Below are 22,059 nucleotides of genomic sequence, written 5' to 3' on the forward strand. Positions count from 1 at the left end.
CTTAGAGGATAAGACCCTGCATTTAAAACAAGCATTCATACAATAAGAGTTGTTTGTATTATTTTTTCAGCCAATATCCGTAAGTACCATGAGAATGGATAATGCCTTCGCACCAAAAGCAATTCTGAAGATATATGCGTACTGTGGGTCAATCCTTACCCACACAAGTAATTCTTCTATAGTTTATTTCTATGAATTGTGACATTAGCCGTGACTACTCTTATGATTTTAGCCAAAACCAGTCTTTCTGTTGTTTCCTTAATTGTCACAAGTTTTGATGGAGACTTGCTCCCAGAGTTCAGTAAGGGATCAGCTACACATATTGTGTCTTCTAAAGGAAAGGTAAGTCAGTGCTTCAACAGTTCATGAGTGAGTATTGCTTTATACTACTCTTGGCAATATTCCAGCAATAGCACAGCTGGGAACACCAGATGTTGGTGTCACACATTGTACCCATTTTGGACATGGAACTGTAACCTAAGAAGATGTGACCTGGGAGCACCTTAAGGACATGGTTTAACCAGAGCCCCAAACATGTAAAATATGCATTTCATAATCTTTCGTTGTTTGGTTTCTTAAAAAAAAACAAAACCTTTTTTGAGTTTGAACAGTGAGTGCTATTAATCACCACAGATGAATAAAATACTGAGGATGTCATCATAACCTGGCCCCAATTTCCCAAAACAAACTTGAGTTTTTACTCAAATTTCAAACTGAGTTTGACAGATTGAAACATCTGAATTTTTAACTCAAATGTATTTTTGAAACGCAAAAGCCAATACAAACTTAAAAGTCACATGCAACATAAAACACAACTTTGCAGATTCTGATACCTTTCGGTATGCACTTACCAAAACAAATCATCAAAAATGCCAATTCAACATATAAAGTTGAAAAAAAACTGTGAAATTTGAGTTCAAACGATCCACTACTTTTCCCCCAGTGCTGGGGGAAAAACTGGTTTCAACAGCTATGCTGCGCTGCACTCATAACACATACGCAGTGAATAGGTTCGCTGAGCTTAAAACAGTATGCCTGCCCAGAGTATGAGGTCGTGAGCAGTAGTCTAATCTTAGTGGTGTACACAAACATGTAAGTAATCTACTCATTACATAAACACAAACATGTTGATTCTGATAATCAGACCCTGTCACAAAGAAACCTTAATGTCTGGTTTATCGACACCAATATGTCTGCTTGCCTGTCTGCTGATGACAGTATGCCATGTGCAACTTCAATCATTGACCACATGCAATTTGAAACGTTGTGTGTCAAAGAATTAAAAGAAGATTTATCCATAAAAGATGTTGGTGGTATGTAACAACTTCTAAATACATGAACCACTAACAGACATCAAACTCAAATTGCCAACTATACTTAAGTTTTAAAATAGATATTAGTTCATTCTTGGGAATGCATTTCCCTGTGTTTTCTCAAATTTGAGTGTAAGCTCAAATTGAGGTTCTTGAGAGGCATTTAGAAGTTGGTATTCTAATATACGACAGAATGGCATGTGTCAACTTCTTTATTGTTTTCACAATGTTTCTGGGCTATTCCTAACCCCATCGTCAGGTGGATGCTAACTAACAGTTAAACAGGATATATATACTAGTAATGTACATGAAGCCAGAGAGGTGATTTAAGCATGTATATACAATTGAAACATAGCAGATGAAAAAGAGGATTAAAATATACAAAAGCTGGTATGGTGTTGTTACAATGGATTAATCAGGAGAAGCCAATGTATTGATAGGTGTACAATGGTGAGGAGATGATAGACTAACAATTACAAAAGCTAAGATACTAAGGGCGGGATGATGCTGTAACAGTGAATAGCAGATGATTGGTGAAGCCTCGTGTCTAACTGATTTTCCAGGCATTGGGTAGGTAAACCCCTAGAATTAACATTCCCTACCAAGGTCATATTAGCCATCACATCAGCTGACTGCTCAAGAAAACTGCCGGTATAGATGTGACCTTCAAGTCTGACAAAACACTCAAGACCATTCTGAAGGCCAATGGCAGATGTACACCAACCAAGACCACTCACAAGCCCAGGAGCTGCATCTACAAGCTTATGTGTGACTGAGGCAGTAGCTATGTAGGAGAGACATCTCGCCCAATAGACATCAGGCTGAAAGAGCACAGAACCTCAGTAGAAAAATCAGATCTTAAGTCAGCCCTTTCTGAAATTTTGTCAACAATCCATCACACTCCATTGACTGGCAAGCAACTACAATCATAGCGTTGAATGTCCATGATTGGCGAGGACGCAAACTCTCAGAAGCCATCAACATCAAGAGATTAACCCCACAGATGAACAGAGACCAGGGGGTTTACCTACCCAATGCCTGGGAAATCAGTTAGACACGAGGCTTCACCAATCATCTGCTATCCGCCATTACAGCATCATCCCACTCTTAGTATCTTAGCTTTTGTACATTGTTAGACTATCATCCTCCCACCATTGTACACCTATCAATACATTGGCTTCTCCTGATTAATCCATTGTAACAACACCGTACCAGCTTTTGTATATTTTAATCCTCTTTTTCATCTGCTATGTTTCAATTGTATATACATGCTTAAATCACCTCTCTGGCTTCATGTACATTTCTAGTATATATATCCTGTTTAACTGTTAGTTAGCATCCACCTGACAATGGGGCTAGGAATAGCCCAGAAACGTTGTGAAAACAATAAAAAAGTAGTTGACATCCATAACATTTTTTCGTATATAAGCTCTAACTGATGTCAAAACTCAGACTTAAGTTTGTTTCGTAAAATTTGCTGCCTGAACTATACTAGTTGGATTTCAGGCTTTGTCTTTTGAAACATCTTACTTTCTGACATACACAGATTTTCTAGCAGTTGCTTAAAACAAAATTTTCTGAGGAAGAACTACCCATGTATCACCGCTAATAAATGCAGTGTTACTGAGGCACCATACTCACTCACTCACTCACTCACTCACTCACTCACTCACTCACTCACTCACTCACTCACTCACTCACTCACTTACTCACTCACTCACTCGAGTCTATTTATTAATATCTCACTATTATTTCATTTCAAGATTGGAACAGTAAATAGCAAGGCCAAGGTTGTGACCCCTGAGTGGCTGTGGCAGTCGATCAAGAAGAAACGGCTGGCATCAACTGATGTGTACAGACCCTGAACATTCACACATTCTTAATCATTTTTTATACACCAAGAACTTAAAAATATATGTGTTGGCTCAAGCAGGCTGAGTTGACTCATTCAGTGGCTTCTTCACACCAAGATCAAAGTCATGTAAATGTTGACAAAATATTTGGGGAAGTTGAAACAAGTGACTCCTGGTCAGTAAGATGGTAAGTAACATCTCCACACATGGCGCAAGAATAACCCAGGTTAAGTGATTCCAGATATCTGAATCCAGAGTACATAATTAATTTCTCTTTGATGTTCAGGGTTTTATTAAGACTTGTCAAAGGCTAAGATTCGGCCTCAAATCTGGAGTATATATTTGATAAACTGCCGAAATGGTAATTCCATAAAGTATGATTTAGCTCAAGTGATGGCATGGTTCAGGTGACTTAATGCTAAATTTACTTTGTTATTTTGAACACTTTGTTTATATGCTTTTTAGAGATTCCTCAGGTATCTAATGATATCTAAACATTTTATGCAAATCTCAGTATCAGATATAATAAAGGGTGTGGTTTTTTTCACATTTTACAAGTTGGGCAACTAGTTCTGAGTTTTATATTAATCTGTGCATGTACAAAATGTATTTACCAAATGAATGGTTTTGAGAATATGAGGATCCCAGTGTCCATTTGGAAACCCCTAAGACTCACCAAAATAGAATGAAAAGTTTTTAAGTTTATGGAAAGTGACAAAACGTTCTTACACAATAAGAATTAGGATCCATTACCGATCTGGATCATTTTAATTTGTTGGTTGTGAGAGAAATTTTGTTTGAAAACTTGTTAAGTTCACTTCGTTTTTTTTAACCCAACCATAAGGCTTTGAATTTTATTGTTTAATATCTGGATGAACAAATTCTGCAATTCTGCTATTTCACTGTGGTCAATCAGTATTAGATGTGTCATTCTCAAAATGACCAGAACTGTACTCTCAATAAAAGCCTTTTTTACTCATATAGGAGAAAAATTATTTGTAAGGAATGATATTCCATCTAATAATTCTCTTCAGATCCGATTCTTTTTAGCCACACTGGTGAGGCACATATGAACAGCTGTTTCATGTGATATCCTGATTTTCAGTGACCAAGAGATGTACACAATTTATGAGTAGTGTGAGGTTTGAGAGAAACATCAGATATCTATGTCAGTGAATAAATGACAGTCAGTCAGGGAGGATTATCATTTTATACAGTGAAGTATTTGCAAACTGATTCTAAGGGTCATTTTACAGAATTTTAGCAGACATGTTTCACCTTCAATCTAATAATAATAATAATATTGGCTGGCCGGGCGTGTACATCATGGAAGGTTAAGGTTGAGATCAAGAGCTGGGTGCCTTGTATGTCAATTTATGTATCCCATATATCTTGATGTTCTTCAAAATAGATTTATCATCAGGAATACAAAGAATTACTTTGATTTAGCTGGATTTTGGCTTGGACACAATGGTGAAGGTTTTCAGGTCAAGGTCATGGGGTATGCCAAAAGGTCAGTATATAAATTCCATATACCCAGCTGTTCGCATAATAAATATACCAGTAGTGCAAATACAAAGAATGAATTTAGTGACATATTATGTGTTATCTGTCACGTGACTGCTATCAGACCGGTACAAGTCATAGAAGAACATCTAGAATTTCTTGAAATGTGATATGAAGTGATCAGTTTGTTTACATTTTGTAAGAAATAACAATACCCACATTTTTGTCACCATATTCAGCTGCAGTAGAATGTTCCATTATATTACCACAGCGATATATAGCCTTTGGATGAAATTTCTCTATAAGGATATCCACCCTGGTCACCATGGTGACAGATTGTTTATTTTTAAAGAAAATTTGACATGAAAATTATTTCTAGATCTACTGCAGACTGACTATGTGATTAGTAGAAGTATGTTCAAAATGAAGAATTTTGTTATTTCATTACATTCATGGTATATTTTAGAATGTTGTTACAATGGATACTGATGTTTTTTGGAATACATTTTTGTAGCCCCTCGTTTTGTCATAATTATTTCCTTGAGTATGTATAAATTGTACATATTCATGTCATAAGGTCCTGGTAGGTTAGTTCTGGGTCCTATCCCTTCCACTGCATGCATTCTTTTTTTGGTGTCCCCATGTCCATATGACTTCATCAGGGGGTAAAAATGGAGTTCTCGGCCTCATGTCACAAAACACTAAGGTGGTCCGATCATAAGTCACTAAGGTAACCATAGTGCAATGCTAAAGAGTGGGAGATAAGGCTAACCTTAGAAAAAGTGCCCCTGTGACACACATGTGGGGAGTGCAGTCCATACAGATTTCTGGATGAGGGACAGGTATGCAGTCTTGGTATCTTCGTTGAGGGCAGATCATCATACCTGTTGCTTATGGCATCAATCACTGGGTTGTTTAGTCCAGAGGGGGTTAGTTACAGAACCTTCACCATGTAGCTGAAATATGTTTGAGTGCAGTGTAAACAACAATCTAACCCTTTGTAGAGAACCAGGGTGTCTGAAAGCAAGCCCTATCATTTAGAGGCCCATGAGCTTTTATTCAGCATTCTTTTCCAAGCCCATGGGCTTCTATTTAATTCCAAAGTGTGTCAAATGTGTCCAGTTTACTGGCATTGCTCCAAATGGAAAAGATGGCTATAACAGATCTGAACAGTTGACTTCAAGGTTTGGAAGAGGGTGATGTGGATGTAGTTGATGATGCCGCAAGCGATACTGATGATGAAGATCCTTTCAGTGAACTTGAGCTGTTTGACTGACCTGTTGGAAACCCCATAAATGATGGCCAAGCGGTGTCGACTGCAATGCTCTTTTTGTGCGATGTATTGACTCATTTCAATCCCATAGTTCTGATGACCAATTTTTAAACATTTCTAAGTTTATAAGAGTTATATTACAGTTTATCTTACCTCACACATAAATGATGGGGTAGGCACTTATTATTATTTTCAATGTACGCCGCTGCTAATGGCAGCTCATTCGGTTCTTCATGGTAGTACTTCTTCATCTCAAATAGTATTGAATCACACATGATTCATGGAAATTACAGATGATTTGCGAATACAAATGGATGTAAGGGAGATAACTCTGAATTTGTTTTTCTTGTTTCATCTGCAAAATCCATTGATGGCTACAAAAAGATTTGATCACATTCCAGTAAATACTTTTGACAAATGTTTAAATGTAGTGGCTGTGAATATCAAGAAGTAGAATTATACCTCAGTGATTTTACTAAGACAATACCTGCAGGAAAAACAGCAATATTTCAATCGTTTGATTCACACGGGTTTGCAGAAGTGTATGATCTGATGTGTCAGAAGTTCAGAATTAACATTGAGGTGTTCAGTTAGATAAATACATTGTTCACTGCCCATGGGTTGATGTACCCTCGATGCTTGTTTATGTTCCCAGAGCCCCCCCTAGTGACCTGTGGACAACTTATATTGTAAATGTTCTATTTCATTGCCTAGTCATTGCAATATTCATGAAAATGATATTAAAAAGATTTATTTCCTTATGATTTTTTTTTCCATATGATTGTCACTTGCAAAAAAATCTGAATAAAAGCCCATGTTTCAGAATATAAGCCTGGGCTTATATCTGGTGTCAAAGACGTTATTTTCAGTACAGATGCCCAGGGCTTGTTTTTGGATAACCCCAGTAGCTGTTATGATATAGATATTTGTATATAGTAAAGATCTGATCACTGTAGTTGAAGCCAACTGTGTCAGTAGTCACTGTGAGTAATTGTCTTTAAGAAGCCATCTTAAATTATATTAAAGTAAGGAAAGTAAACAAGAGTGTAATGCCAAATAGTTTAAGTTGTCTGTCAGTTATTTCTTCTGCAGTTAAGAGATCATTTATTATTTATAAAAGTTTGAATCTCATGTTTCACTGATAGCAACAAACAGAAGAATACTATTACATTTGAATTCTTTTGATTTACTTCATAATTGTTGTTTTGGGCTCCAGTAGATCGAAAAGAGATCTAAGCCGAACAGAGATCTTAGTATGTGTTTGGATTGTTTTCCAGCCTACAGCAAACATACTTTTCAGTAAAATATTGGGTACATTGTTTCTCTGTCTCTTCCTGCAATGTTTCGATCAGTATATGTAATGAACCAAACACCCTTCCAAACATCAGGGAAGGTAACTTCAAAATGTTAACAGTCCCAAATGGGACCAGACCAGACACCAAGATATGATCTTTACTCCAATGTATGGAACATCTAAATATTTTTACCAGACTAATGAGCTGGCTAGATGTAAATCTAGACTGTCCATCAGAAAGCTAGCCTGTCTCAGGTGGTTGAACAGACCCTATTTCATACACAGCTTTAATTTGAATTTGTCTCAGGCCCTATGAAGGGTGGTTCTTCAGTCATGCTGACCTGTGAAGGTTCGGGATAGAATAGGCCTTCAGCAACCCATGTTTGCCATTAAAGGCGACTATACTTGTTGTAAGTGGCAACTAAAAGGATCAGGTGGTCAGGCTGACTGACTTGGTTCACACTCGTCCATGGTTCCTAATTGTGCTGTAGATCACTGGATTGTCTATTCTGGACTTGATTATTAACAGACCACGGCCACATAGCTGGAATATTGCCAAGTGTGGCATAAAACTCAACTCACTTCAGTCATGCCACAAACTGCATGTATATTGCTTTAATAAATTATGTACAATTCAACTGTTTCTTTAGACTATCAGCATTGCTTCTTTGAATCTGGTAGGGGATACTGGGTTAGGACTGCACCACAACAATGTATGCTTGTAGTTAAAGGCGACATAGTGTCTCAGGTGGAAAGGCTTGATGGTTTGTTTGATCATAATTATATGTCATTGTACCTTGACATGGTCAGGCATTGTCCAACACATCATGTAGCTGTTTCTTTCTTGGAATCACATATTGTGCATTTCTATAGTTCAAATAGTATGAAATTTCTAATATCTTTGAATAAATTGATTTTGTAGAAAGCATTCGTTTTTTCATTTGTCTTGGTTTGCATCACATATGAACAGGCTAGAAAAGCAATGCCACTGCTTGTTGCACATTCTGATCTTATGGTTTGTCAGACTGGTGTCAGACCTGAAGATATTCTGTTCTAGCACTGATATATTTGGAAAGAGCATAGTCATTTTTTTCCAGGTAGAATTAGGTGTGATAAAAGGAACTTAGTGGTTAAAGCGTTTGTTCATCACATCAAAGACCCACACTCAATTCCCCACATGGTACATGGGGCAGTGAATAAGTGAAGTCCATTTCTGGTTTCTTCACTCCCCGTCAATGATATTGCTGTAATATTGCTAAAAGCAGAGAATATTCAATTTAAACTTAGTAGTTATAATATGAAACAAGAAACAATGACTAATTCAACCTGTTTATTTATAACAGACAAAATAATACAAGCATGTTAAACATCAAAATATTAGTATAAAATGTGAGCACAACTAACCGAATATGAAAAGAATTAAGTAGATTGTGTCAAGAAGTGGTCTAATGGATTTTCATGGAAAAATCAATGACGAAAATAGCTACCACAGATTTACTTGTGCATCTTAATTACAATACCACAGGACGGAGGACAGATGGACGGACTTACTGGTCACCAGATCCCATTTAGGGCTCAAATAATTTTTTAAACATTGTGAATGTGTGCCCCTCTTTTCTTCAAAACAGGAGTACTGGAAAAACAAGAGCACATTTAGACTACTGAATAAAATGTAATGGGTTACCAGTAATGTTAGTTAGTGTTTCATGTCATATATGCATGGTAGCACCACAACATTGCTTCTCGTGTGTAAACATGCCAATAAACAATAAATAAGTGCTTTTGTCAAATAAATATGTCCATAAATGATTCTAAGACCATACACCACACAATACACCACACAATGTTTTGTAAATTATTTCCTACCACCTTGTGCTTATTTTTTTCCCCCATACATACACCGTAATGACCCTTATCTGCAGCCCTGCCGTTAGTGAGATATTGCATTATTTGCGATATGACATGCATCAAAGAAGTTGACAACATTTGAAGCATCTCATCTCATTATGAAATGGTAAGGTACATTTATGTTTGGGAAACCTCAAAATGTCTTATATAGAGAACTTAGGACTTTCAATATCATATCTGCCAGCACAAGTTGATGAAGGTTACATGAGAATAACTCTGTTATTACTGAAAATAACATCACAAACATTTTTTATCATCTTAGAACATTGTTCTCTAGTTAATATTAAGCATCCCACGGTGGTTTTGTGTTTGAAGGAAATTTATTGAAACTACTGAAATAAAATGAGAATAAACTGACACATAGGTGTTGTGCCCACTAAATATATACCGCTGAGTAGCTGTCATATGTAATGACTGTTATGCATCAGAGTGGTATTGTTGATGTCATACATCTTCACATTAGATATTCTTGCTTGAGAATTATTTGTTCAATTTGAGAATGGTACACACAATATAGACAGAGTAGTGGAATCCCAGTAGTCCAACCCAGACATTTTGTACTGCCTGTCCATGTTTTAATCTCCTGCTGAAACCCAGACAAGCAGTACCATTTTTTAACATCGCTTTGTATGACGCAGTCAGGGAACTGAACCACTGACCTTCCTGTCTCTGGGCACATGCTATATCCAGTGCATCAAAGCAGATGATTATTAGTTATGAATCGTCTACATACTATTAAAGTGGATAGTAAGAAAAACTTGAAAAATCAATGATCTAATACTGCATGGTGAAAACTCGTTAAAATTCCAAGGTTGAGTTCTTTAGCGATATGTGAAAAAATGCAATCTGCGTAACACGTGGTATCACTACGTCCATGTTAGTGCTGTTAGTACAAATCTACTGCAGCAACATATTGTCATCATCTCATCAAAATATCTGACATAAATGTTGGTAATAAAGGTATCAAATGAAATACCTTGGTATCATTCACACTCCCTTTTCACTGAATCTTATTTTGACCTTCACATAAAAACACACTCCAAATATATCGACCATATCAGTGTATGAAATAATGCCCATCTGACCTCCCAAGACTGGTTACATTTCTGATGGATGGTCTAAATTTACAGCTGGCCAATCTAGTGAAACTCAGTAGTTCCATATATCTGAGGAAATTCACAATATCTTTGAGTCTGGTCTGGTTAAATCCATTTTGGGCTGGTAACTTTTGAAGTTACCAGCCCTGATGTCTGGCTGCACACTGGGCTTATTTCATACACTGACAATACACTACATTACCCTCAAGACCCCATGGACTGTTTGCAAACAATTACCATGTTTTCATGAATTTCATGTAAGTCTGAGTATTATGAACATCCCTTAATTCTTGGGTACATATTTTCTGAAAAGCAGTGAAACTGTAAAACTGGTTAGTTGTCTAAAATTTAAAAAGAAAAAAAAGAAATTGCTCTCAGCACTGACAAAGATACTGCAGACAATGGGACATTTCAGGCTAATGAATGGAATGGAGTATAATGTCATGAGGAAAAGCATTCATGCAGAAATTTAGCTGCCTTGATCTTGTAATTTTATTATGGAAATTTACAGAAATATATATTCTGGGCTTCCCATAACCCACAAATGTCTGGAACAAACTAGAATGTCACCATTTGGGGGATCAAGCATGTCATGTTTCAGCTCCACTGCTGTTGGAGAAATCCAAAGCCCAAATGTCAAAATACAAAATGTCACAAGAAATGGAATGTGTGGAGCCTCAAGTAAGGACAAAATGTTATTTGAAATATCAAACTAAATGGTTGAATGATGTCCAAAAGAAGTTTCAGCTTTCAGTACGACCAAAATGGAAAGGTCAAGTGGAGGTTAAAACATGACCTATTGCTAAAAACACCACTTACTACAAGACACAAAACTCCATTACAATTTGAATAAAAATGTCTTTGGAATTAATGTAAAGGTTAAATAAACATGAAAACATAAAATATTGCAAAATATGGAATGCATCTGTTCACCCACAATGTAAACGATTGACCATATATGTTGTAAAGTTCATTACATTTTAGCCAAAGATGCAGTTGACTTTAAATGTGCATCAAAATGATGTTTGTTATGTAAACCAGACCACTTACCTATCTTGTCATCAGAATGTAATGTCCACAAATTTGTACTGAATTATGCAAATCATCATGCCCCTTGATACTTAGATGTACACTTCACATTTCATTGAGGAAGTTAGTTATCCAGGGATTAGGAAAGGCAGGGGCCATGGGCCATTTAGCACCTTAGAATAAAAAATGGCCCATTAAAATTTGAAGTCTACCATTGATACAAGTGCAGTGGCCCAATTTACATTTGGAAAATGGCTAATAATCCTGAAAATGTGCCATTTTTCATTTTCTCTATCCCAATCCCTGTTTATCTATTGTTTGTTCACTTGAAGCTATAAAATATACTCTTTCACCAACAGAAAAATAGCTTCATGAAAGTATAGAATTTACATATGACTCCTTCCCACAGAGCCTATTCTTACAGGATCTCAAAATATAGCTAATCTAGGGTCATATACCACATATTTTAACAAACATGGCTCAGTAATGACCAAAATAGTCATTTTTCAGGGCCCCAGATGAGGAGCATATCACTGTATGTATGGATAAAAAATATGTACGATACAGTTAGAAACAATAAAGAAAATGCAGGAGGCAGCAATCGCAACAGCGATAGTGTATATTCTTAGAATCATTTACAGATGTAGTTATATAGAACATTTCAATCTGATTTTTAGCAGTGTCCCATGTTTGAGTTTCCGTGATAGAAACATAATACAATTTTCCTTGTTGTGTTTTGGAAGGAAGGAAACTGAGTACCACACTGAGTCATCTGATTGGTCAAAACTGCACACATGTATGTAAACATGGTGGCACAAAAACAAATTCCAAGTTCCTTTTAGAAATAAGACTGTGCCTCGACGACTAGTAAACAGTCAAGTAATCAAACTGCTGTATGAATAATAAACAAACTGCTTACTAGTATCACTCATTTGACTTTTGGTAGTAAGACTTCATTACATTCCATTCAGTACTCTAAATGGACTCTAACTTTTTCCAGTAGACCTATACTGACAAAAAGTAAGGAGTACGTATTCATGATGTTGAAAAATTATCTGGAGCCCTGATTTCAATATGGTAGCAGAGGAGGCTACACAGAACATATATAGTATTGTGCAATTATTGTGCAATTCCTTGACCTCGCTTTTTGATGTGAACCCATTGCAACTGTCGTCTGAGTACTGGAGCCTCTATCCAATATATTGTTTGTTGATTAAATTTTCAGTAATGGATGAACAGTCTGACTGTTCCAGGTCAAGGCTTGCAATCGTCAGTTGTGCTGTCTGGTTTAGCCTGAAATACAGCGAACATGAGGAATTACTGCCCATCATAAATGAGTAATTACATCTCTGTAGGCTACTTCTGCTTTCAAGTGAAAAGGTAGTACAGTATCAGTAGAACCACTGTATTTTGTCTTCGGTTCAGTATACTATAATGCAATCCAAAAATGTTTGTATTTTCGGTTTTCATACTGTCATTTCTCTCTTGTCTTAAAATGAAAGTTTTGTTCATTTAAAATAACAAAGATTATGGTTATTTCTTTCATATTGTTAAACAATCTAAGGTTTGGTGCTTGTTTACAATTTTTGCTTCAAGATCATATCTCATATACTAAACCGAAACAGACCAAAACTGAAGGCCTTGTACCACAATATGTATCACACTGTGGTAACAGCATACCATTTCACCCCTACAGCAAAACCTTTCTCTGCCAAAACAGAATTTTCACCTTTGTCCTGTGACCATCAGTCAGATGATATAGAGGTCCATCATAGCCATAAAGACTCAGCAAAGCTGCATCAGTTTACATGCAAACTGTTTCCAAATTTTGCTTGCCAATTGTGCAAGCTATGCCTGAGGTTACCAGCCCACAAAATACTTCACTAGTCCAGAATTTGAATGTAGACACAAATTTTATCATTAATCTGATAACATGATGAACATTTTTATCAGGCGACATTCTTGCATGACTTTAAAGTTTGATATATCTTAACAAGTCACTGATATCTTTACAAAGTGATCCCACTAGTTACTCACGCCAATCACTGGAAAACACTACTGGCCCAACTGGATGTTTACTAGCCATAGGCTATTTTGCACACTGCATACAAAATATGTATACATGTACTTCATAAAGGACAAACTAGACACAATTCATCAATCAAGTGAGTTCTCATAGTCCACTTCCCCATCATAAAATCATACAAAGATTCAAATGAGCTCAAAATCGGAATTATATGAACTCGGTCAAGTGACTGATATGACATCACTTGAGGACATGAATGCTGTTGATGTAAGGGAGTTTAGTTTTACTCCACTTTTAACAATATTCTAGGAATAATTAAAGCAAGGGACACCTGAAATGGGCTTTACACATTGTACCCGTGTGGAGTATCAAAGCCAGGTTTCGGCATGACAAGCTGACAGTTTGAAAAAATGCTGTCATAGCAAACTCAAATCCATAAGGAACTTCCAATTTGTAAAACAGATGTAGAGGTAAAATCAATAACAGATCATACAGCCTTCTCTATCATATGGGTCTCTTATTCAGTTTTTAATTGTCAGAGGATTAAATTGTCTATGGTCTTGTCACCTTTTTGGAAGGAGTTGTCTGCCTTACATCTTCTGCCTGTCTCTTGACCAGTGTTTTCTTATCACTGCTGCCACTGGCGCCATAACTCTCACTGTCATTTCCTGTCTGTGTGAGTTATGAAAGATTGTGTAAATCATGAAAATAATGGGAAATACCAGAAGTTGATAAGTGGGGCTTAAATGATTACAAGGGGAAACACCATATTGGGGAAGTGGGGTAGGGGTGGGGGTGGGGGTGGGGGTGGGGGGGTGTCATCGATTGTACACATGTACTAGGGCGTGGCATGCTCCTCCATATAATCTCATCATCACCATCCTTAACCATTACTCATGAAGGGTCCCTATTAATATGGAAAATATGAAAGGTTGATATGTGATATAGTCAAGGCTGGTAACATAAGAAATATGGGAGGCTGATAACATGATAAATGCAGGAGGTTGATAATTAACATAGGAAGGCTGATAACATGGGAGTACTGGAGGCATGAGTGATGCTCAGATACTAACCTTCATTTTAATACCTGGCAAACTGTGTAATGTCTTAGACTGAACCCTCTCCACCACATCCTTCAAGTCTTCAGATATCTGGAATGCTTCATAAGCATTAGGATCCAGGCCATCAAATCTGTGATCAAAGAGTGAGACAGTGAGTTGGGTTTTACACAACTTTTAGCAATATTCCAGCAAAATCACTGCAGTGACACAAGAAATGGATTTCCCACATTGTGCCCATGTGAGGAATTGAACCCACATCTTCAGGGTGACGAGTGAACGTTTTAACCACTAGGCTACCCCCATCGCCCCTGTGATCAAGGAGAAGATATAGCCATTAACAGCTTATGAACCATGTCAACTTGCATGACTGATCACTCTTTCAGTCTTGTCAATGACTGAGACAACAAAGTGACATTATAACCTTAATCCTGACCTTAGTAGTTTAACCACCGAGCTGACCACCCACTCTCACTTAAAAGAAGCACTTTTACTAGTTTCTTTGATTTAGTTAGCTTATTGTTTAAAGATGCACTCATCAGTATGGAAGCAAAAATAACAGCAATCTGTGAGTGAGTGAGTATAGTTTTACGCCACACTTAGCAATATTTCAGCTATGTGGCAGCGGTCTGTACATAGTAGTGTCTGGACCAGACAATCCAGTGATCATGACAAGCATGGGTTGGAGAAGGTCTTGGTTCTAACGTTCAAAATAGGAGAATTAAATAGGAATGTGACCAGGGTATGCATCATGAAGTACCCCAGGAAGGAAGATTTTACTGACATATATTTTGCCTTTGAGTTGATGCCAAGGTCATGTTTGATGAGGCGAACCACCATCATCAGATCATTACTGGTACATCTGAAACAAACAAGCCCATCACATGATTAAATTCATGCGAGAATGAATGTTCATGCATAACAATGTCCCATGTAAATGTTGCATCAGAATCTGTGTTATAAACATTGTATCATGGTGAGTTTTAAAACACACAAGTGGATGACAAGCAGAGTCAACCTATTTTGCGCTGGAGGTGTATCGATTTACATTATAGCTATAATCACCTTTTGATAATTTTCTTCAATATTCTGATTGGTTGAGTGGCAGTAGACAAGCCAGTCAAGAGGCCATCCATCTAAAACAATAGACATATGCAGAATTATATCGAGCTGAATATAAAGAAAACCTTTGAAATTCTTTTGTTATCTGTTAAAGGTCACATGCAACGTAAAATACAACTTTGCAGATTCTGGTACCTTTCGGTGTGCACTTACCGAAACAAATCATAAGAAATACCAATTCAACCTATAAAGTTGAAAAAAAACGCGATGAAAAAAAGCCCGCGAAATCGGAGTTCAAACGTTTCACCAAATTCCCCCCAGCGCTGGGGGGAAAACTGGTTTCAACAGCTGTGCTGCGCTGCGTCCATAACGCATGCGCAGTGAATAGGTTCGCGGAGCTTGAAACAGTATGCATGCCCAGCGTCTGAGGTTGTGAGCAATAGTCTAATCTCGGTTGTGTACACAAACAAGTACATAATCTACTCGTTACGTAAAACAACTTGTTGACTGTGGCAAGCAGTCTCTGTCACAGAGAAAACTCAGTGTCTCGTTTATTCACACCTATATGTCTGTCTGCCTGTCTGATAAAGACAACATGCAATCAGGGATACTCTATAACAGGGATTGGTCACTCGCTTGCTTTCCTTACCATTTGTACTAATTAACGTGTGCCTCGTCATGCTCCACTGCACACGTCGACTTGGTTTGTTCTCAGCGCAAATCGGCTGCACTTAACAGTATTTCAACCAGTTTATTGTTGGAAACTATCGGCATCTCCCGGAGTAATACTCGGTAAATTGGAGTAGGCTCCCCTGAATGTTGTCACAACAAGCTGGTTACACTTCCTGTCGCCGAATGATGCATGTGTGGATTAATGAGAGGACTTGAGAATGTGTTTACACATTGCCTTGTTCAAAGACTCTCTGTTTATGTGACAATTTTGATACAGCGTTCGAAACGATCGCCAGCCCAGAGGCCCAGCGTCGGATGTTAATGTATCAGGCCAACAGTTTCAGTTATCTGCAGGCCCTTGTGGTCTTCTGTCAATTTGATCTCATTTCTTTTCAACTAGCATCTTGCCCATAATTTGTATTAATGTTCAGGAATGATCCCTGATCCTTCATGTTAGGATAACTTCCAGTTTCACTTCACAGTATTATATATTCAGTGCCGCATAGGAATGTCAGCAGTCTATAACTAATGTAAACTTCTCTGTGCTCCATACACTTCACTAATGGATTTTGTAGGGACTGTGAAACTCTCTACAATGAAGACTATTTTGTTTTTATTGGTTTGATTTCAACAAAATGGGTATGCAGACTTTAAAGACTGCAAGTGGCAGCAAGCCCTGATGGCCAAATGGCAAACTAAAGAACTGCAAACACTGTTATTATATGTATTTGAAATGATCTGTTACACAATTAAAATGTATCATTACATTTCAGTGGTTTTCTCTTTGTGTGGAATGCTTAGGCTGCATAAAAATATGTTTCTCAGGCACATTCTTTTCAAAAGTGACGAGTAAGACTTTGATTTTTAATTTTTGATAGAAAAAATGTGACAAGGGAGGAACACATTTTTATTTCTTTTTCCTTCAGGAATACAGTTTGGAAAGTTAAGCACATGTTAATGAGTTGTAGATTCAGTCACTCTCATTCTTACAGACACTCAGTCTATAATGGACAAATGGACGGTCGTGGCAAAGTCGAAATTATATTTTTTAAGAGGGCAGTTAATGAAGATGACCAGATGTCTTCCTGCATGTGCGCAATTGCATGGATACTGACAGAATGTCAACTGACACAGTCACTCCCACCTAAAAAAACAGAAAGTTTAAAACCATCACAAAGCGTTAAAAAGTCCTTTGCAGTTTTGTCAAATATCAACAATAGTTTCAGAACTAAAACATTCAAGCATCAAAGGCATCCATGGCAGATTAGAACAGATCAGATATGTCATACCTCACACTTTCACCAGATAGAATATTCCCCTCAATACTTAGAGGTGTATTTGAAAGAAATGAATTTTAGGACGACTAAACATTCAAACATTGGCTTGTAGTAATGAGTGATCAGATCAGATCAACGATATGTCATATTTTTCACACACATGAAATACTTGTGAATGTATACACCCTACCAATTATTTTTTTAATTCATAAAATCATCACTATTACTTCCAAACACCTCTCACCAAATGGAACGTTTCCCTAACAGAAATTAAAGGTGTGTGTGAAAGAAGTTTGTTGAGCAATAACTAGAAACACTCAAAAAATGCTGTGTAGTATTTCAAAGGCGGATCAGAACAGATCAGCGAGATGACACGTTTATCACACACCTCAAATACATCCTAACAATATGTTTAGATTATCAAATTATTAATATTACCTGCAAACACCTTTCGGGTCATAGTGTATTCCCCTCATAAATATTTAAGGTGCATGTGAAAGAGGTTTTGGAGCAATAACTAGAAACACTCAAAGTTATACTATTTCAATGGCGGATCAGAACAGAACCGCGAAATGGCACATTTTTCAACACCTCAAAAACACCCTACCGATTTTTTTTAAATTATAAAATTAGCACTATTACTTCCAAACACCTTTCACTAGATGGTATGTTCCCCTAATGGAAAATAAAGGTGTATGTGAATGAAGTTTTTGAAGCTGAAACAAAAGCACTCAAACAACGCCGTGGAATATTTCAATGGCGGATCGGATCAGATCGGCGAGATGGCACAAATTTCACACACCTCAAGTACGTCCTAACAATTTATTTTAGATTATGAAACTATCACTATTACCTGCAAACACCTTTCGCCTGATGGTAAATTCCCCTCATAAAAATTAAAGGTGTAAGTAAAAGACGGTGATGAGTAATATCTAGACACACTTCAAACAACGGCGTGTAGTATTTCAATGGCGCATCAGATCAGATCGGCGATCTGCCACATTTTTCACACACCCCAGTTAAACCCCAACATGTTTTTAAGTCACAAAACTATCACTATTGCTTGCAGACACCTTTCAACTAAAGGTATATTTCCATGCTAAAACATAAAGGCATGTGTGAAAGAAGCTTTTATTGACGAAACTCAGTCTATCTTCGCTGTGTACCGATAATTGAAGCCAGAGAGTTACAAGATGCCGACTTGAAACTTTACTACAAACATATTTTCTTATACTGACACTAATTACAAATATGTGACTAGAACTGAAGTAACAGAACAGGTGACTTACCTTCTACGTGTAGGTTCCGAGTTGTCACAACACTCAGCGAATGTAATCAGCTGTTGAAAATGAACCGAGCTCAATCTTAAATACTAAGCTGCCGCCATATTGTCTCCACTGGTCACGTGACAAAGCGAGACATACGTTCAGCGGTTTTTCGAGGAGTTTCACCTCCCCTCTCTATATAGGCTCCCTGATGCAATACACAGCTTCAATCATTGACAACGTGCAATTTGAACTTAACACCTATCAGACTATACGACATAAAGAAAATAAGTTGATTTATGACTCGTGCACCCGAGTCCCGTGTCTGCCACATTATGTAATTAGGCACGTGTGATACACATGACATGTTTTTATGTCTGTGGGTTGCAAACAAACTACATTCATTTTATTCGGATGACTGGATGTGACGGAAACTTGTGCAAACTCCAGATTCCAGTCCTGTTTTGTACTTGGACGAATGACAGATGGCTGGAGCCACGCAGTAGTTTACCATCTCTCCTGACATGATTTTTTATTGGATCGAGCGCAAATTCAGAGAATATGTATTTTCAAAACCTAACATCTCTATATAGATTCGTCATGGATATCGACTTCTTTTGGTGTATATGATTTTGCTTGACAACAGAATATGAATCCATACTGAAACGACGCATCAAGTACACAAAAAGAAGTTGTTATCCACAAAGAATCTTACTTTCTTGTGACTGGCTATACTTCTAAAATGCCCATCAAACAGATCATCTTTCTGTAAACACAATCAGGGAGCCTATATAGAGAGTATCCCTGACACAATGAACCCTCAGCATGTCAGCAAATGGAACAGCCAATCAGAATCCGTCGTTCCACTTGAGTGCATATCCACCCGCTATGACTGGGTTCGGTCTCCCGAGGGCTTCGTTTCGGGGGAAGTAAGCCCAAGTACAAAATATTGCACTTTTGAATCGCGTTTGTACGCTTATAATTTTGTTTATTTGTTTTTTTAAAAGCAGCAATGTATATTATATGTCATGAATAAGTGATAAATGTGTTTTAATTATGTTTGATTTTTTGGTTGCATGTGACCTTTAAGTAGCTATTACAGTTACTCTTCTAGCAACTGACAAAGCTCACTGCATGAAAATATATGTTTTATCTTTAAACTAGACATGTCAGCATGAGGATGTGGTATACTGAATAACTGAGGTTAGCAATTAGCTGAATGATGATCTGAATGGCTTATATGATAATATGATCAATTAGCCTCCTACAGCTCACAAACAGGCTTGCATAATCCTCAGGGTCCTGCAAAATAAATGTGTGTACATACTGATAAATCAGAAGTGGTAAGAAAATGGTATTTGAGGTTGTGGATTTGTTACATAACCATACACATTCTCATTATTGTATATCCATATTGTTTGGTCATTACATGATACATTCAGACATTTTACTCACCTCTCGTAAGGACACCATACTCTCCTCCAAGGGAGTCACAGTTTTGCTTTTCTCATAACACACCCTGATTATTTCCCACACCTCAGTCTGTACAAACACACAATGATAACACTCAGTTACCTGTATATTGCACATGGTGTCATTCAGACATAAAAAACAAGGCGCCACACAAATCAGTAGACATACTTTTCAAAATATATCAAATACTACAGTGATACTGTAGAATGCTTAAGCCTTCAGTTTTACTAAATAAAGTATGGGCTATGTATGCTATACATTTAGATTAGGCCAGACAAAATACACATCTTGTTTTACAGATCCACTCCATATGTATTTAGTTTAGAAGGAATACTACTCTCTCAGGACAGAAATTTGTAAAACAAGAAATAAAATTGGTCTGGCCTTACTTAAGCTTTCAAAAGAAAAGGAGTCATCTTTAAAATCAGGATTACCTAATATCTATCCAGAACCTTTCAATAATGTATTACAAAGACAAGAGTCATCAGAAGATGACATATCCCCCTAGCTCCCACATATTTGAAAGGACAAACCATCTGACAGTTACTTAATGTCTTTAGACTAAGTTTGAATTGTTTCCACTGAATTCATGCAAAATATAAATGCCATATATCTGTAAACAGCAAAAGGCACCACTTCAAGTTCTGTCTCATTTATCTACCAAGATCTGTTGAAAGATATGAAATGGTTTTCAAGTTGTGTTCCAGAAATGAAGCCCATCTGTCCATTTTGAGACTAAGTCAGAATTGTGTCCATGGAAACCAGGAAAAATAAAAATGCCAAAACTATATAAATAGCAAAAGGAATGACTTTGTAGTCTGCCTCAAATATCTATCAAGTTTTGCAGAAAAATATTGAAAAGTTTTTGACTTCTGCTCCGGAAACGCAGACCATCCCTGCATTTTGAGACTAAGTCTGAAACATTTCCATGTAACCCGAGAAAATAACAAATCACAAAAATCTGTAAATACCAAAAGGTACCACGTTGGGGTCTGCCACACATGTATATCTACACATGTTTACTGACAGATATTTAAAAGTTTTTGAGTTCTGCTCCGGAAACAACACACACCTCTCACTTTTGAGACTTAAGTCTGAAACGTGTCCATGGAAACCGAGAAAATAATAAATCACAAAAACCTGTACATAACAAAAAGCACCGCTTTAGGTTCTGATTGATAAATCTACCAAGATTTGCAGAAAAATATTGAACTATAGGTTTTTGAGCTCTGCACCGGAAACGAAGCCCACCACACCCCACCCCACCATTAGACTAACACCAAAATGTTCCATGGAAAAACAAAAAAAATAAAAATGCCAAAAATCTGTAAATAGCAAAAGGCACAACTATAGGTTCAGACTATTATATCTATACAGTTTGGTCTAAAAATATTGAACGGTTTCTGAGTTATGCCCCGGAAACAAAATGATTACGGACGGGCAGATGGACAAACAGACGAGGTCTCGACTATATCCCCCTGCATTACATTAAAAGTGAATCACTTTCAACTGTTGTGAATATCTGTATCAAGTAGAATATGTATTTGATATAACTGTTCTCCTAGCTCCTTTTCTGTCAATTACTGAACAAGCTGAAACTTGGACACTTATCCTAGCTAGTCCTTTCTGTCCAACACTGAATACAACATGATACACATACCTGTGCTAGATCCTCCTCCATTGCCTTGTGACTTGTACCAAATATCTGCAGACAAATATATTTTAAAACATTGTTTTCAGCTTCACGGACAGTACAATGTAAATCAAAAAGAAAATATACCATTTCTCAAATTTTTAAGAAATACTTTTGTATGCAAATTGTATACTGAAACATGTAGCAATTTGATATCTTCACTGAAATTCATGTGCATGTAAATGAAATGTCTGTATAAACTATGATTTAGGGCCGCTGACAGAGTCCCACATGCAGTAAGGGTATAAAGTGTAGTGTGA

At 37.1% G+C, this 22,059-nt stretch overlaps 2 protein-coding genes across 5 annotated transcripts in view; one reads left to right on the top strand and one right to left on the bottom strand.

The window, feature by feature from the left end:
• Positions 1-5,192, top strand: part of LOC137268855 (DNA ligase 3-like) — a 39,911-nt gene extending 34,719 nt beyond the window's left edge. For all 3 annotated transcript variants that reach the window (XM_067803427.1, XM_067803429.1, XM_067803428.1), the window contains exons 20-21: positions 273-342; positions 3,077-5,192. In XM_067803427.1, the coding sequence (XP_067659528.1) occupies positions 273-342; positions 3,077-3,178 (172 nt within the window). In that variant the 3' untranslated portion in view covers positions 3,179-5,192. The remainder of the gene's footprint in view (positions 1-272; positions 343-3,076) is intronic.
• Positions 5,193-8,554: 3,362 nt separating this feature from the next.
• Positions 8,555-22,059, bottom strand: part of LOC137268617 (DNA ligase 3-like) — a 32,627-nt gene continuing 19,122 nt past the window's right edge. The window contains exons 6-12 of one of the 2 annotated variants that reach the window (XM_067803192.1): positions 21,767-21,811; positions 20,089-20,175; positions 15,423-15,493; positions 15,142-15,219; positions 14,373-14,490; positions 13,867-13,971; positions 8,555-12,566 (exon numbers count right to left, since the gene is read on the bottom strand). In XM_067803192.1, coding sequence (XP_067659293.1) covers positions 12,528-12,566; positions 13,867-13,971; positions 14,373-14,490; positions 15,142-15,219; positions 15,423-15,493; positions 20,089-20,175; positions 21,767-21,811 — 543 coding nt within the window. In that variant the 3' untranslated portion in view covers positions 8,555-12,527. The remainder of the gene's footprint in view (positions 12,567-13,866; positions 13,972-14,372; positions 14,491-15,141; positions 15,220-15,422; positions 15,494-20,088; positions 20,176-21,766; positions 21,812-22,059) is intronic. The other variant, XM_067803191.1, reaches the window with a different exon arrangement.

This window comes from Haliotis asinina, chromosome 16 (assembly GCF_037392515.1).
Source record: "Haliotis asinina isolate JCU_RB_2024 chromosome 16, JCU_Hal_asi_v2, whole genome shotgun sequence".
NCBI lineage: Eukaryota > Metazoa > Mollusca > Gastropoda > Lepetellida > Haliotidae > Haliotis > Haliotis asinina.